The 15,314-nt window shown below is 40.2% G+C and overlaps 1 protein-coding gene across 3 annotated transcripts in view; it reads left to right on the forward strand.

The window, feature by feature from the left end:
- The first annotated feature begins 601 nt into the window (after positions 1-601).
- NIPA2 (NIPA magnesium transporter 2) overlaps positions 602-15,314 on the forward strand; it is a 30,073-nt gene continuing 15,360 nt past the window's right edge. The window contains exons 1-3 of one of the 3 annotated variants that reach the window (XM_059180263.1): positions 602-895; positions 10,176-10,407; positions 11,857-11,913. In XM_059180263.1, the coding sequence (XP_059036246.1) occupies positions 10,269-10,407; positions 11,857-11,913 (196 nt within the window). In that variant the 5' untranslated portion in view covers positions 602-895; positions 10,176-10,268. Of the gene's footprint in view, positions 896-1,650; positions 1,790-10,175; positions 10,408-11,856; positions 11,914-15,314 lie in introns of those variants that run through there. The other 2 variants (XM_059180262.1, XM_059180264.1) reach the window with 2 other exon arrangements.

Consider the following 15,314-nt stretch of genomic DNA (forward strand, 5'->3'; position numbering starts at 1 on the left):
GCCTGGCATGTGTAGGCGCTCTGTTTCTAAAATAAATCTTTAGAGTAAACCATGATGGTGGGTCCTAGGGAAGTTTTCCAATGGAGAAGCCAACGCGGGATAGCCGAACAGTAAGTTTCCTATGCATCTCATGAAAAACACATCTCTGCTCCAAGTGTCTCCAGACGCGCTTTCACCAAACCACGTAATTCGCCCAAAGAACGCATCTTTCTGGGTTTCGGTTAGGAAAGCGCCCTACACTGACGCCCGCCACTCCGCGTTCCCGACCCACTCCCGGCCTCCTGGCCCAGCTCTAGTCCACCGCTTGCCCCTTTCGGGGCGCCTTTTCTCTAGGGGATCGCTAGGGACAACTGCTTAAAAGGCAGCTTCACATGCTAAATGCGCCTGGGAATTCGCATTTTAAGAAAGCGGCAGTTACTCTGATTTTGACCGCCTGGTCGGCGAACCTAATTTGCAAAATACTGCCTCCAATTCTTCTCCCTTGCCCCGCCCTCCACCCTCCTCTTTTCGCTCCCCGCTACCCAGGGCCAGCTAAAGAAACCGGAAATCTACTGGAAGGAGCCCCGGAGGCGGGCCTTTGCTGCGTTGCACTGCGCGTGCGCGCGCTGTCTCTTGCGTCACTCGGCCGCGCCCAGGCTCTCCGTGACGGCCCTTGGTCCTGACCGCAGCGGGGGTCGCAGGTCGTCCGGGGCAGCTCTTCTCGTCGCTCCCCCATGGAGGAGGCGGCGCTCACGGTTGCAGCACCGGATGCTCTCACCTCCTTCTGTACGGCGACGAAGGCGCTGGCCGCGCGAGCTCAAGAGGCGGCGGCCCGTGCGGCCTCTGTGGGCGTATAAGCGGAGGTGACCAGGGCCAAATAGTGGAGGGGAAGCCGCATGGCCGGCCTCCAGCTGGGGTGAGGTGGCCACTCTTTCTTTCTTTTTTTCTTTCAGGCAAGCGCGAAGGGGCTAACTGGGCGACTCTGCCGGTCTTGGGTTGGTAGGGGCCCTTCAGGGGCGCTTTTCTCTGCCCTGGGGACACGTGTGTTCAGAAATGGAAGGGCTTTTTCTCATCCTGCATCTAGTAATCCCGCCGTGAATTGGATTGCTGTTAAGTCCCTTGGAAGCCTGACTTGGCCGTATCGGGCGCGTGTTCATTAAGCTCATTCAAATAGTTCCGTTTTGTTGTGGTGAGTTTTAGATTGTTTCAGCTACTGCGGAGATAATTGACAACTGAACAAGCCTTAGGAGTCGGCCGTAACGTTTTGAACATAACTGTTTTAATTCCTAACTTTTATAAAGTCACTTAATCCTGTCTTCCTCTCCCTACAACTGTACAAAACTTTTATTAGTTTTGTATTTGTGTCTCTTTAGTTTCTTCACTAGATTTTTCAGTTCGTTTAATACAGGATTATGTTTTAGTTATATTTCTAGAAATCCTCTGTATGCCGTATGGCTAACTAGTAATAAAGGTAATATTAAAAGTAATAAAAGGACATATGAAAGAATAGAGATCTTTGTTTCATTGGAGTAAGTTATCTGTTGAAGCAGTGTGTTGTCCTTGGATGAGTAGGTTTCACGTTGGTAAGTAAAAGTATGCAGGCTAGTAGCCAAATTTTTGTATTTATTAACTATGTAGTCCTTTTGCCTACTCCTGTATTTTCTTCTTTCCAGGCCGGAGCTACTCTGTCAGGGTTTAAAACTTTAAATGAGAATAAAGAGTATTAAATAATACAAGGAAATGAAAGTCAATAAGTCATCTCTAACTGCTTCCAGACTTTTTTTCCTAAGAGACCATATTAAAGTTACATGTAAGTTAAAATTTTAATTTATAACTAATGTTGCTAAATGAGGTTTAGGTACATGTTAACAATGACTTTAAGATAAAATGAATAAGATTCTATTATAATGTATTGTTTTTTTTTTTTTTTAAAGATTTTATTTATTTATTTGACAGAGAGAGATCACAAGTAGGCAGAGAGGCAGGCAGAGAGAGAGGAGGAAGCAGGCACCCTGCCGAGCAGAGAGCCCGATGTGGGACTCGATCCCAGGACTCTGAGATCATGACCCGAGCCGAAGGCAGCGGCTTAACCCACTGAGCCACCCAGGCGCCCATATAATGTATTGTTTTAATCACCTCTTTTTCACCTTATTCATAGGGCTAGAATTCCTTCCCCGTGGCACATGACACTGGGTACATGAGAGTGAGGTGGTTTATTAATCTCACTCAGCCCAGGCAGAAGGACATGGCACATTGCACAGGGCCACAAGGGGTGGTGGTGGGGGACTGCAGAATGAAGAATGAGTTGCTGTGGAATGTAGACCTTGAGTAACAAGTGTTTGAGGTGCACCCCTTGGATCCTGCAGGCGAGTGTGATTGGCTTGCTTTAAAATAATTCTACAGTCTGGGAGGGCAGTGAAGCCTAGTACTTCGATATAAGCAGGAAATATGCCAAGTCTCTGCAATAAGAAGGGTTATTTAGCCTCTTTTTAAAAAAAAGTAATCTCTACACCCAGAGTGGGACTCGAACTCATGACTCCAAGAGCAAGAGTCATAGGCTCTACTGACTGAGCTAGCCAGGTACCTCAAGAAGGGATTTGACTTTGGGACCTTATCTACAGGAGCAGAGTCGGGAGGGGAACATATAGTTAGGCCATTAAAGCCCTCCCCATTTTACCAGATGTCAAGGCAGCACAAAATATTGGATCTTTTATTTTTTAAATTTTTTTAAAGGGAGTGATTTATTTAAGTAGGTTCACACCTAACATGGGGCTTGAACTCAAAACCCTAAGATCAAGAGTGGCATGCTCTGCTGACTGAGTCTTCCAGTAGCTTGAATCTTAATTTTTGACCTTATACTGCATGTATGTAATTTGCATATAGTGCAAGTTAACATTAAGTGTTAATAAATTAAATATTACTAAAGTAATAGTTACACATTACTAAATTAATAGTTACTCATTTGGTATTTGAAAGTCAGGTTTATGTGAGTGCAGTCTAAATTTGGATTTGTGAGGCTATCATACTGGGATTGATTTATTGATTATTGATTCCAGAATATTCAGACTTACACTTCAGTTCATTTTCTTCAGACCTTCAAAAGGGGAATTTTATAGACCAGGGAACTTTTAAGTAGTAGTCACTTCCTCAGTAGAATTCACATGATAATTAACATTGCTTTGATGATGATAATAGTTAAAGGGGTTGATTTTACATTAAGGTGTGCTTTAAAGAATCTTATGGTGACCCATGGTCATTGGAATACAGAGTGGGCTGCAGTGTTTTGTAGCTGGGTTTTACTCCCATTTTCCCAGATTTTATTATTATTACCTTTGCATTTTCACTTGTATGTAGTGCTGTCACTTCCCAGCATACTTGAGCAACTTTTTACAGCTTTAAGAAGTTTTATGAGCTGTAAGAAAGTTTTTAAATCTTAGAATGCTCATCTAAATGACGCAGCTTTATTTTTAGGGCTATAGGGTTATAATTATTTCCATTTATCTATATTAACCCAGAAAACATATATTAAGATACATTTTTGAGACTGCCAGATAGCTAGGTGCACAGGATTATAAAGGTGACTCGTAGGAGTCTAGGGGCTGGCAGTCTGGTGAGGGAAACTGGGTCGTAAACACTGTTAAGCCAGTCATTTAGATGTAGTGGGAACACTGTAAACACTTTCTTGTTGTTGTAATAGTCTTTTTATAGTCTATAGAAGTAATTCTTGCGGCTAACCATTTTGTTCCCAAATTATCTGCCTCCCACTATCACTGCAAGTTTATGTCTTCATCCATACTGATTGTCACAGTCCAGAATTATTCCAGAGGCAGGCTGATGAGTCTTGAGGTTACCAATGTTTGGCAAATAAAGAGACCATAGTTTATTTTATTTTAAATTTAAAAATCAGTATAACTTTATAGATTGTTTAGTTTCTTTTGTTAGTGTGTATGTTAAGGTTGTGACTCATTCAAGGTCATGCACCCAGCTAGAGGTAGGACGGAGTCTCCAGATTTTCCTTGTAGGACTTCCTGAATGCATACTTTAAGAGTGGCATTAAGAGGATTGGGAGTACTTCTCCAAATACCTTGTAAGAGGGATTGGTTCTGGAAAGGTGTCAAGTAGACAGCTAATCTCATCCATACTGTATGTGACTGATAGTTAAAAAGCTCAGAGCACCTCCCTGACTTGAGATCTTTCCACGTTTTCAGTATTATCTTGTTCCAAATTGTAAGGTGACTTTGCTTTTCAGATTGTTAGGGTTTCTTTTTTCTTTCCTCCTTCCCTCCTCCCTTCCTGTGGGCTCCACACCAGCACAGGGCCTGAACTCATGATCAAACAAGTTGGCCCTCCAATGGACTGAGCCACATAGGTGCCCCTTGTTAGTCGGTTCTGTCCTGACGTCCCTGCAACTCTTGGGAAACAGCCTGTGTTTTAAAAACCTTAATATGGAAATGTCCAGACATACATAGTACATGCAGTAGAGAGAATAGAATGATACAGTGAACCCTGGGTGTGCCTACAACCCATCTTTACCACTGATCCCCATTTCTGCAGACAAGTTTTGGCTTTTCAAAAATCTGATGGGAATTTTGCATTTACCCTGTAATAAGCCTGTTCAGGTATGTAAGTTAGCTATTCCAATAGCATTTAGCAATAAGCATTTGTGATTGTGTTCACAGGTCTTTAGGTCAGCAGGGATGACTCTCTGTTTTGCTCTGCACGTAATGGAAGGGTGCCAAGGGGCAAACAAAAATACAGAGGTTCTCTTTATATGTACACTCAGTACTGGCAGTCCTGTCACACCTACCTCCTATTGGCCAAAGTAAGCCACGGGGCCACACCCCAAGTCAGTGGGGGTGGGAAGGACTGTTCTTAGGAAGTGTTCCAGGAACCATATTGTGACTCAACAGGCAAATCTAAACACTGGTCCCATTGTCAGTGTCCTCTCAGTGTGAATACATTTCCATTATTACAGAACATTATCCCCATTATTTAACTGCCTTTTGTCTGTCTCCCCACTGAAGACTAAAATTTAGCTATCACTATTTTATCCATAGAGCTTAGCATGTTTAATACACACAGCATTTGTTTGGTAAATACTATTTGAGTAAATGGATAACATAATTGAGGGGCTAGGTGAATAGGAAGTTGCTTTTGCTAAAGGCCAGAACCTCATAACCTCTGAAGAACAAAAAAACTTGTCTGGTCAGCAAGGGTTAATGTGTGAGGATCCTTCTGAATTGCAGATTAGTTCTGGAACTCAGTAGTTGTACTAAAAATACCAGAAAGTTGAGCTGGTAGTCAGTTATAACCAATCCTAAACCTTGTTGCTGAGTAATGTTTTTCCCTCTGCTTTCTGCACTTTGCTTTAGTTCATTTGTTAGCAGTGTTCATGAGTTGGCCGTTTGAAAAAAAAAAAAAAATTTGCAGTCTTTGGTAAGCCTCTGCTTCCTATCTGGTCTTGTGGCTGGAGCGTTCTAGGTCCATAGTCGTCATGTTCTCTGAAAAGTCCGTCAGTATCACACTTGCACCTTGGCAAATTTCTGTCTGCTAGAATCATCATCCTCTGCTAACAAAATGATAATGACAAATGATAAATCAGCATACCTCCAAATAGGCTAAATAAGAAATAAATTACCATTTGCTTTTATCTACATAGATTTTTTTAATGAGTGCAAGAGAATCTTTTATTTATTTTTTAAATAATGTTCAGTTAGCCACTGTGTAATATATCATTAGTTTTTGTTTAGTGTTCAGTGATTCATTAGTTGTGTATAATACCTAGTGCTCATCATGACCCATGGTCCCCTCTTTTTTTTTTTTTTAAAGTATTTTATTTATTTATTTGTCAGAGAGACCGAGAGAGAGCACACAAGCAGGCAGAGTGGCAAGCAGGCAGAGGCAGAGAGAGAAGCAGGCTCCCTGCTGAGCAAGGGGCCTAATATAGGACTTGATCCCAGGACCCTGGGATCATGACCTGAGCCGAAGGCAGCAGCTTAAGGGACTGAGCCACCCAGGCATCCCCCCATGTCCCCTCCTTAATACCCATCATCCTGTTAGCTATCCTCCCAAGCTTCCCCCATCAGAAACCCTCTCTTTGTTTCCCAGGGTCCATAGTCTGTCATGGTGTGTCTCCCTCTGATCTCTCCCCCCTTCAGTTTTCCCTTCCTTTCTCTATGGTCCTCCTGGTATTCCTTATGTTCTGCATAAGGAATATGAGTGAAACCATAGTATAATTGTCTTTCTGTGCTTGACTTACTTTACTTGGTATAATCCCCTCCAGTTCCATCCATTTTGATGCAAATGATGGGTATTCATCCTTTCTGATGGCTGAATAATACTCCATTATATTTATGTACCACAGCTTCTTTATCTGTTCATCTGTTGAAGGGCATTTTGGCTTCCACAGTTTGGCTATTGTGAACATTGCTGCTATAAACATTGGGGGTACTTGTGCCCCTTCTTATCAAAGCATCTGTATCTTTGGGGTAAATACCTAGTAGGGTAATTGCTGGGTTATAGGGTAGCTCTATTTTGAACTATCTTGAGGAAGCTCCCTACTGTTTTTCAGAGTGGCTGTACCAGCTTGCCTTCCCACCAAGAGTGTCAGAGGGATCCCCTTTGTCCCTATCCTCATCAACATTTGTTCCCTGTTTTTTTAATTTTTGCCATTGTAACTGGTATAAGATGGAATCTTATTTATGGTTTTGATTTGTATTTCCCTCATGGCTGGTGATGTTGAACATTCTTACGTGTGTCTGTTAGCCATTTGTATGTGTTTTTTGGAGAAGTGTCTGTTGCGTCTTCTGCCCATTTTTTGACTGGGTTATTTGTGTTTTGAGTGTTGAGTTTGAGAAGTTCTTTATAGATCTTGGATATCAGCCCTTTATGTATAATGTGATTTGCAAATATTTTCTCCCATTCCATGGGTTGCCTCTTAGTTTTGTTGACTATTTCCTTTGCTGTGCAGAAGATTTTATCTTGATGAAGTCCCAGTAGTTCATTTTCGCTTTTGTTTCCTTTGCCTTTGGAGACATGCATGTCTTTTTTTTTTTTTTTTTAAAGATTTTGTTTATTTATTTATTTGACAGACAGCGATCACAAGTAGGCAGAGAGGCAGGCAGAGAGAGAGGAGGAAGCAGGCTCCCTGCCGAGCAGAGAGCCCGATGTGGGGCTCCATCCCAGGACCCTGGGATCATGACCTGAGCTGAAGGCAGAGGCTTTTAACCCACTGAGCCACCCAGGCGCCCCTGGAGACATGCATGTCTTTTTTTTTTTTTTTTTTTAAAGATTTTATTTATTTATTTGACAGACAGAGATCACAAGTAGGCAGAGAGGCAGGCAGAGAGAGAGAGAGAGAGAGAGAGAGGGAAGCAGGCTTCCTGCGGAGCAGAGAGCCCGATGCGGGGCTCGATCCCAGGACCCTGAGATCATGACCCGAGCCGAAGGCAGCAGCCCAAACCACTGAGCCACCCAGGTGCCCCGAGACATGCATGTCTTAAAAGAAGTTGCTGCAACTGATGTAGGAAAGGTTACTGCCTATGTTCTCTTCTAGAATTTTGATGGATTCCTTTCTCACATTGACGTCTTTCATCAATTTAGAATTTATGTTTGTGTATGGTGTGAGAAGATGCTCCAGTTTAATTTTTCTGTATGTAGCTGTTTTCCCAGCACCACTTATTGAAGAAACTCTTTTTCCATTGGATATTGTTGAAGATTCTTGACCATAGAGTTGAGGGTCCATTTCTGGGCTCTATTCTGTTCCCTTGATTTATATGTCTGTTTTTGTGCCAATACCATGCTGTCTTGGTGTTCCCAGGTTTGTAATATAGCTTGAAGTCAGGCAGCATGATGTCCCCAGCTTTGATTTTCTTTTTCAACATTCCCTTGGTGATTTGGGGGTCTTTTCTGGTTCCATACAAATTTTAGAATTGTTTGTTCCAGCTCCTTGAAAAATGCCAGTGGTATTTTAATAGGGGTACTATTGAAATTGTAGATTGCTCTGGGCAGGATAGACATTTTCACAATATTCAGTCTTCCAATCTGTGAGCATGGAATGTTTTTCCATCTTTTCGTGTCTTCCTCAGTTTCTTTTGTAAATCTTCTGTAATTACTAGAGTGTATTAACCTCTTTGGTTAGATTTATTCCTAGGTATCTTATGGTTTTTGTTGCTGTTGTGAATGGAATTAATTCCTTTATTTCTCTTTCTGCAGTTACATTGTTAGTGTATAGTAAAGCAACTGATTTCTGTGCATTGATTTTGTATCCTGCCACATTGCTGAATTGCTGTATGAGTTCTAGTAATTTGGCGTTGGAGTGTTTTGGGTTTTCCACCTAAAGTATCATGTCATCTGTTAAGAGAGAGAGTTTGACTTCTTCTTTGGCAATTTGGATGCATTTTCTTTTTGTTGTCTGATTGTTGATGTTAGGACTTTAGTACTGTGTTGAACAATAGTGGTGAGAGTGGGCATTTCTGTCATGTTCCTGACCTTAAGGGAAGAGCTTTTCCACATTGAGAATGGTATTTGCTGTGGGCTTTTTGTAGATGATTTTTATGAAATTGAGAAATGTTCCCTCTATCTCTACACACTGAAGAGGTTTTTTTTTTTTTTTTTTTTTAAGATTTCATTTATTTATTTGACAGAGATCAAGCAGGCAGAGAGGCAAGCAGAGAGAGAGGAGGAAGCAGGCTCCCTGCTGAGCAGAGAGCCCGATGTGGGGCTCGATCCCAGGACCCTGAGATCATGACCCGAGCTGAAGGCAGAGGCTTAACCCACTGAGCCCCCCGGGTGCCCCACACTGAAGAGTTTTAATCAGGAAAGGATGTTGTATTTTGTCAAATGCTTTTTCTGCATCAGTTGAGAGAATCATACTGTTCTTGTCTTTTCTTTTATTAATATGCTCTATCATGTTGATTGATTTGCGAATGTTGAACCACCCTTTCATCCCAGGAATAAATCCGACTTGGTTGTGGTGGATAATCCTTTTAATGTTCTGTTGGGTCCTATTGACTAGGATCTTGTTGAGGATTTTGGCATCTGTTCATCAGGGCTATTGGTCTGTAATTCTCTATTTTGATGAGCTCTTTGCCTGGTTTTGGGATCAGGGTAATACTGGCCTCATAGAAGGACTTTGTTTACGTAGATTTCTAAGAAGAAGGTGTATTCATGAGAAAACTCCGAGCTTCTCTGTATACATTATTCAAAAAGAACACATGAAATTGGTAAATGTATTGATAAACTAGATTTGTATATTCTCATGCCTGATTTTCATTCTACAGAAATTTTTTTCTTTTTTCTTTTTTTCTCTTTTTTTTTCAAGATTTTTTTTTTTTTTTTAAGTTATTTATCAGAGAGAAAGAGAGAGCAGAGGCAGAGGGAGAGGCGGGCTCCCTGCCGAGCAAGGAGCCCGATGTGGGACTCAATTCCAGGACTCTGGGATCATGACCTCAACCAACTGAGCCACCCAGGCGTCCCTGGAAATTTTTTTCTTAACAGCAAAGTTTTGTTACTAGGAACTGTCAACTAAGACGGGAGACATTTAAATATGAAACTAGAGTTCATAAAACCAATTTAAATTTTAAACAGTATTGGCATATAAAAGTAGTTGTATTTTTATTTCTTTTCAGTTTTACTGAGTTATTTGTTGACATATAACATTGTATTAGCTAAGGAATGCAACATAGTGATTATATGTGTATTATAACATGATCACCACAGTAAGTTTAGTTAACATCACACATACAAATTTATTTTCCTGTGATGAGAACTTTTAAGATCTCTCTCAGCCACTTTCAAACACGTAATACAGTATTGTTAGCTGTAGTCACCATGCTGTACATGAACATCCCCAAACTTTTAACTATATCTTTTTACCACCTTCAGCCATTTCTGTCACCTCTCTACCCCCTCACCCATTTTAGTCACCCTTTTACCCCTACCTCTGGTAACCACCAGTCTGTTCTCTGATTTTATGATTTTGGTTTTTAAGTATGGCCTTACATCACAATCCTATCTTTTGCCATAAGTATGAGAAATAATTTTACATTGGTGGTAAATTATAAATGGTAAATATATTATCCATGGTAGTAATGAAAATACTCCTTTATGAATGGAAAAGTGGAGTAAAATTGTTGATGATGGATTATCATCATTCTGCTTAAAAATCAAGTTTTGTTTTGTTTTGCATTTTTTAGATTTGAAGATTGCATAGTCCTGCGTCTGGCACCAGTGTTTTCTCTGTTTTGTGATCAATGTGATTCACAAGAACTTCTTTAGTAACAAACGAAATGATCCAGGGCCGTGGAAAATATGACTTTTACATTGGTCTGGGATTGGCTATGAGCTCCAGCATTTTCATTGGCGGGAGTTTCATTTTGAAAAAAAAAGGTCTTCTTCGACTTGCCAGGAAAGGCTCCATGAGAGCAGGTAGGCTGTGTCTTATGTGACTGTGAAATGACATCAGTGTGTGCTTGTGTACTGAGGTTCTTTGTTGGTAGACAACCATATCTTTGTTCCTACTTAGTATATTTGAAACTTTGAACTTTGCAAGCCTTGTAAATGTTTATAGAGAATTAGACATCAGTTTTGTGATGAGAAAAATTAAAAGTGAGACGATGTCAAAATAAGCTATTAACTTCTGCAGTTATTATCAAAGTGGAAATAGGGACCAAGGCCCAATTAGCATCCAGCCTTATCTTTAAATTTTGTTATGTCTGTAGTGAAGGAGCTAAGGGTTTATGAACAGAATCAGAATATTACTGAAGCCTAGGATTTTTTAAATCTAGGATACTGAAGTTTTACTTTTACCTTAAGACATTTTACCTGATGATCTTAAATTGACATGAAGGAAAGAGAAGGCTTACTATGGTTAAAGAGTATTCTGTTCAGTGATTTTTCTGAAGGGTGATATAGGTTATTTCCCCCAGACTTGTCCTGCTGACAAGTCATGAGACCTTGGGGGAGACTCAGTGTGATAAAACCCCCCTCTGACTTCTTTTGGTGCATTCATGACAGCATTATGTTGCTTTCTCGTCATGTTCTATCATTCAGCCTCTGCTATAGTTCCAAACCCGATTCTGACCTCATAGGAAGATCTACTTTGGCAGTTTAAAAAAAAAAAAAAATCGAACTTCTTCCTCTTTCCTGTGCCATCTTTATGGCCAGAGCTAATCAGTTTTAAAATAGTAGCCTCTGTTAGCGGGAAGAGAAGAAAGTATTAGCATATGCTGCTTCAATAAGTATGTTCCTCATTCTCAATGTCCATGATAGATATGCTTGTCAGAGGGTTCATTTGCATTGGCTTTTCTTTTGGACAATGGCTTAAGTACCAATTGCTTCCTGATTTTATTAATTTTGGGGGGAGGAAAGTCAAATAGGAAGATGAAGATCCTGGCAGCTCCAGACTGTGATGAATGCTCAGTCTTTTTATGTATGGTCAATATAAAACCCCTTCTACAAGGTTACTTCCTCATAAGTAGGACTAACCCACACCTATATGGCTTATCCACATTCAGACTAATTTATTTGAAGTTGGGTTACTTCTTACTGGTTCTTTTTCTTTGTTTATTGAAGCTGAGTTCACAAAACAAAAGAATGATGCATAGACTGAAAATAAGGATTGATTTTAATTCTTTTACTGAACAGTATAGTGCAAACCTAAACATTTTTAACATTTTTGTGATCCTGATCCCCTTTTCTAAGATAATCATAAAAAGATTATTTTAGAAATCTGCTTACACAGTCATGGTGGAACCTTTATTCAAAATAATAATAACAAATGAGGTATTTCAAAATCTATAATTGGTAATAGTTGTCATAAATTATAAGAGTCTGATAATCTTCCAAAAAAGCTAAATTTTGCTTTTTCATTTGCAGGTCAAGGTGGCCATGCATATCTTAAAGAATGGTTGTGGTGGGCTGGATTGCTATCAAGTATGTATAGAGAACATTTCAAGGATATTTTATAGTTGTATATTAAAATATTTGCACATACTAATACTGCCTCTTACTAGCACATTGTTGTTTGTTTATTTAATTTTTAAAGATTTATCTATTCTAGAGAAAGAGAGACAGAGCAAGTGAGGGCGGGGAGGGGCAGAGAATCCTGAAGCAGCCTACCTGCTGAGCACAGAGCCTGATGCTGGACTGGAATCCAGCACCCCAAGATCACTACCTGAGTCAGTCAAGAGTCTGCTGCTTAACCGACTGAGCCACCCAGGTGCCCCTTTACAATTTTTAAATAAATCCTTGCTTTTTTAATGAATAGTACTCAAAATACATAAAATTGAAGCCAGTAAAAGTCATTTAGCAGTTTAATAGTTTATTTAATTTGAATGAGAAGACTTTCTTTTATCTGTCCGATTGAAATATGTGTGATATACCTATGTGTTTTTTTTAAGATTGTTAGTTTAAGAGGTAACTTTGTTAGTAAAATATCCTGTTTAAAATATCCTGTATTAAAATATCCTGTAGGGGCGCCTGGGTGGCTCAGTGGGTTGGGCCGCTGCCTTCGGCTCGGGTCATGATCTCAGGGTCCTGGGATCGAGTTCTGCATCGGGCTCTCTGCTCCGCAGGGAGCCTGCTTCCCTCTCTCTCTCTCTCTCTGCCTGCCTCTCCATCTACTTGTGATTTCTCTCTGTCAAATAAATAAATAAAATCTTTAAAAAAAAAAAATCCTGTATATCCTGTATATTTATATCCTGTATAAAAATTCCAAAAAATATACAGATAAATTAAAATTTAATTAAGTGTTGGATATAAAGTCAACATATAAAACTAAACTGCATTATGAGCAGCAATTAGAAAATGAAATGTTGGGGTACTTGGGTGGCTCAATGGGTTAAGCATTTGCCTTTGGCTCAGGTCATGATTTCAGGGTCCTGAGATCGAGTCTCACATTGTGCTCTCTGCTTAGTGGGGAGTCTGCTTCTCCCTCTCATTCTCTCTCTCTGCTCTCCTTCTCTCTCTCTCTCTCTCTCAAATAAATATCTTTTTAAAAATGTTAAAATGGTACCATTTTCATATAATTTTTAAAAATAGGAATTATTTAATTATAAATGTAACAAAAGGTGGGAAAGATACCTATGGAGAAATGAAATCATTAGAAAAAGACGACAATAGAGGGATATATTATTTTCATGAGTTGAAAGATTCATTATTGGAAAGTCATCATTTCCACAGTGACAGGTTAAATGCTATTCCATTTAAAACTGTAGGTGGTCATGTGGTAGATGGCAAGTTGATTTAAAACTTGTACAGTAGGGCACCTGGGTGGCTCAGTCAAGCATCTGCCTTCGGTTCAGGTCATGATCCTGAGGTCCTGGGATAGAGTCTTGCTCAGCTTGGAGTCTGCTTTTTCCTCTCTCTGTGCCCCTCCTCCCCGCTTATGTTCTCTATCTCAAATAAATTGGGGGGGGGAAGACCCTAAAATTCAAAACACATTTTAAAAAAATAAGTAAAATTTCGGGGCGCCTGGGTGGCTCAGTGGGTTAAGCCGCTGCCTTCGGCTCAGGTCATGATCTCAGGGTCCTGGGATCGAGTCCCGCATCGGGCTCTCTGCTCAGCAGGGAGCCTGCTTCCTTCTCTCTCTCTCTCTCTGCCTGCCTCTCAGTGTACTTGTAATTTCTCTCTGTCAAATAAATAAATAAAATCTTAAAAAAAAAAAATAAGTAAAATTTGTATGGTAGTACAGAAGTCTGAGTAAAGCGAACTCTTTTTTTAATTTAAATTTTGATAGTTAACATGCAGTGCAGTATTGGTTTCAGGAGTAGAACTCAATGATCCATCACTTATATACAACACCTAGGGTTCATCACAAATACCCTCTTTTTTTTTTTTTTTTTTTTTTTTTTTAAAGATCCCAGGACCCTGAGATCATGACCTGAGCTGAAGGCAGGCGCCCCACAAATACCCTCTTTAATACCCATTCACCATCTAGCTCATTCCCCACCCACCTCCCTTGGTCAGCCCTCAGCTCTCTACCGTTAAGCTGCTCTCCTTTCTTTCTTTTCCCCCTTCCCTTATGCTCATCTGTTTTCTTTCTTAAATCCCACATATGAGTGAGATAAGGTATTTGTCTTTCTCTGATTTATTTCACTTAGCATAATGCACTCTTGCTCCATCCATGTCATTGCAAATAAATTGTTAAAATGGTACCATACATACCACATCTTCATTATCCATTCATCAGTTGATGGACATTTAGGCTCTCTCCATAGATTGGCTATTGTTGATAATGCTGCAGTAAACAAGGGGGGGGGGTGTATGGACACCTTTGAATCTGTATTTTTGTATCCTTTGGATAAATACTTAGAAGTGCAATTGCTGGATTGTAGGATGGTTCTCTTTTTAACTTTTTGAAGAACCTGTAACCTGTTCTCCAGAGTAACTACACCAGTTTACTTTCCCACTGACAGGCAAAAGGGTTCCCCTTTTTCCACATCCTCAGTAGCATCTCTTATTTCTTGTGTTGTTAATATTAGATCGTACAGGTTTGAGGTGGTATCTTCTTGTGGTTTTGATTCATATTTCCCTGATGATGAGTAATGTTGAGTATCTTTTCACGTGTCTCTTAACCATCTGGATGTCTTCTTTAGAAAAGTGTCTATTCATGTCTCTTGCCCATTTATTAACTAGATTATTTGTTTTTTGGGTGTTGAGTTTGGTATGTTCCTTAGAGATTTTGGATACGAACCCTTTGTTAGTATGTGATTTACAGAGTATCTTTTACTGTTCTGTGGGTTACCTTGTTTTTTAATTTATTTTCAGCGTAACAGTATTCATTGTTTTTGCACCACACCCAGTGCTCCATGCAATCCGTGCCCTCTCCAATACCCACCACCTGGTTCCCCCAACCTCCCAGTCCCCGCCCCTTCAAAACCCTGAGATTGTTTTTCAGAATCCATAGTCTCTCATGGTTCACCTCCCCTTCCAGTTTCCCTCAACGGCCTTTTCCTCTCTAACTAACCTTGTCCTCCATGGTATTTGTTATGCTCCACAAATAAGTGAAATCATATGATAATTGACTCTCTCTGCCTGACTTACTTCACTCAACATAATCTCTTCCAGTCCTGTCCATGTTGCTACAAAAGTTGGGTATTCGTCCTTTCTGATGGAGGCATAATACTCCATAGTGTATATGGACCACATCTTCCTTATCCATTCGTCTGTTGAAGGGCATCTTGGTTCTTTCCACAGTTTGGCGACCCTGGCCATTGTTGCTATACACATTGGGGTACAGATGGCCCTTGTTTTCACTACATCTGTATCTTTGGGGTAAATACCCAGTAGTGCAATTTGCAGGGTCATAGGGAAGCTCTATTTTTAATTTCTTA

This window comes from Mustela lutreola, chromosome 7 (assembly GCF_030435805.1).
Source record: "Mustela lutreola isolate mMusLut2 chromosome 7, mMusLut2.pri, whole genome shotgun sequence".
Taxonomy (NCBI): Eukaryota; Metazoa; Chordata; class Mammalia; order Carnivora; family Mustelidae; genus Mustela; species Mustela lutreola.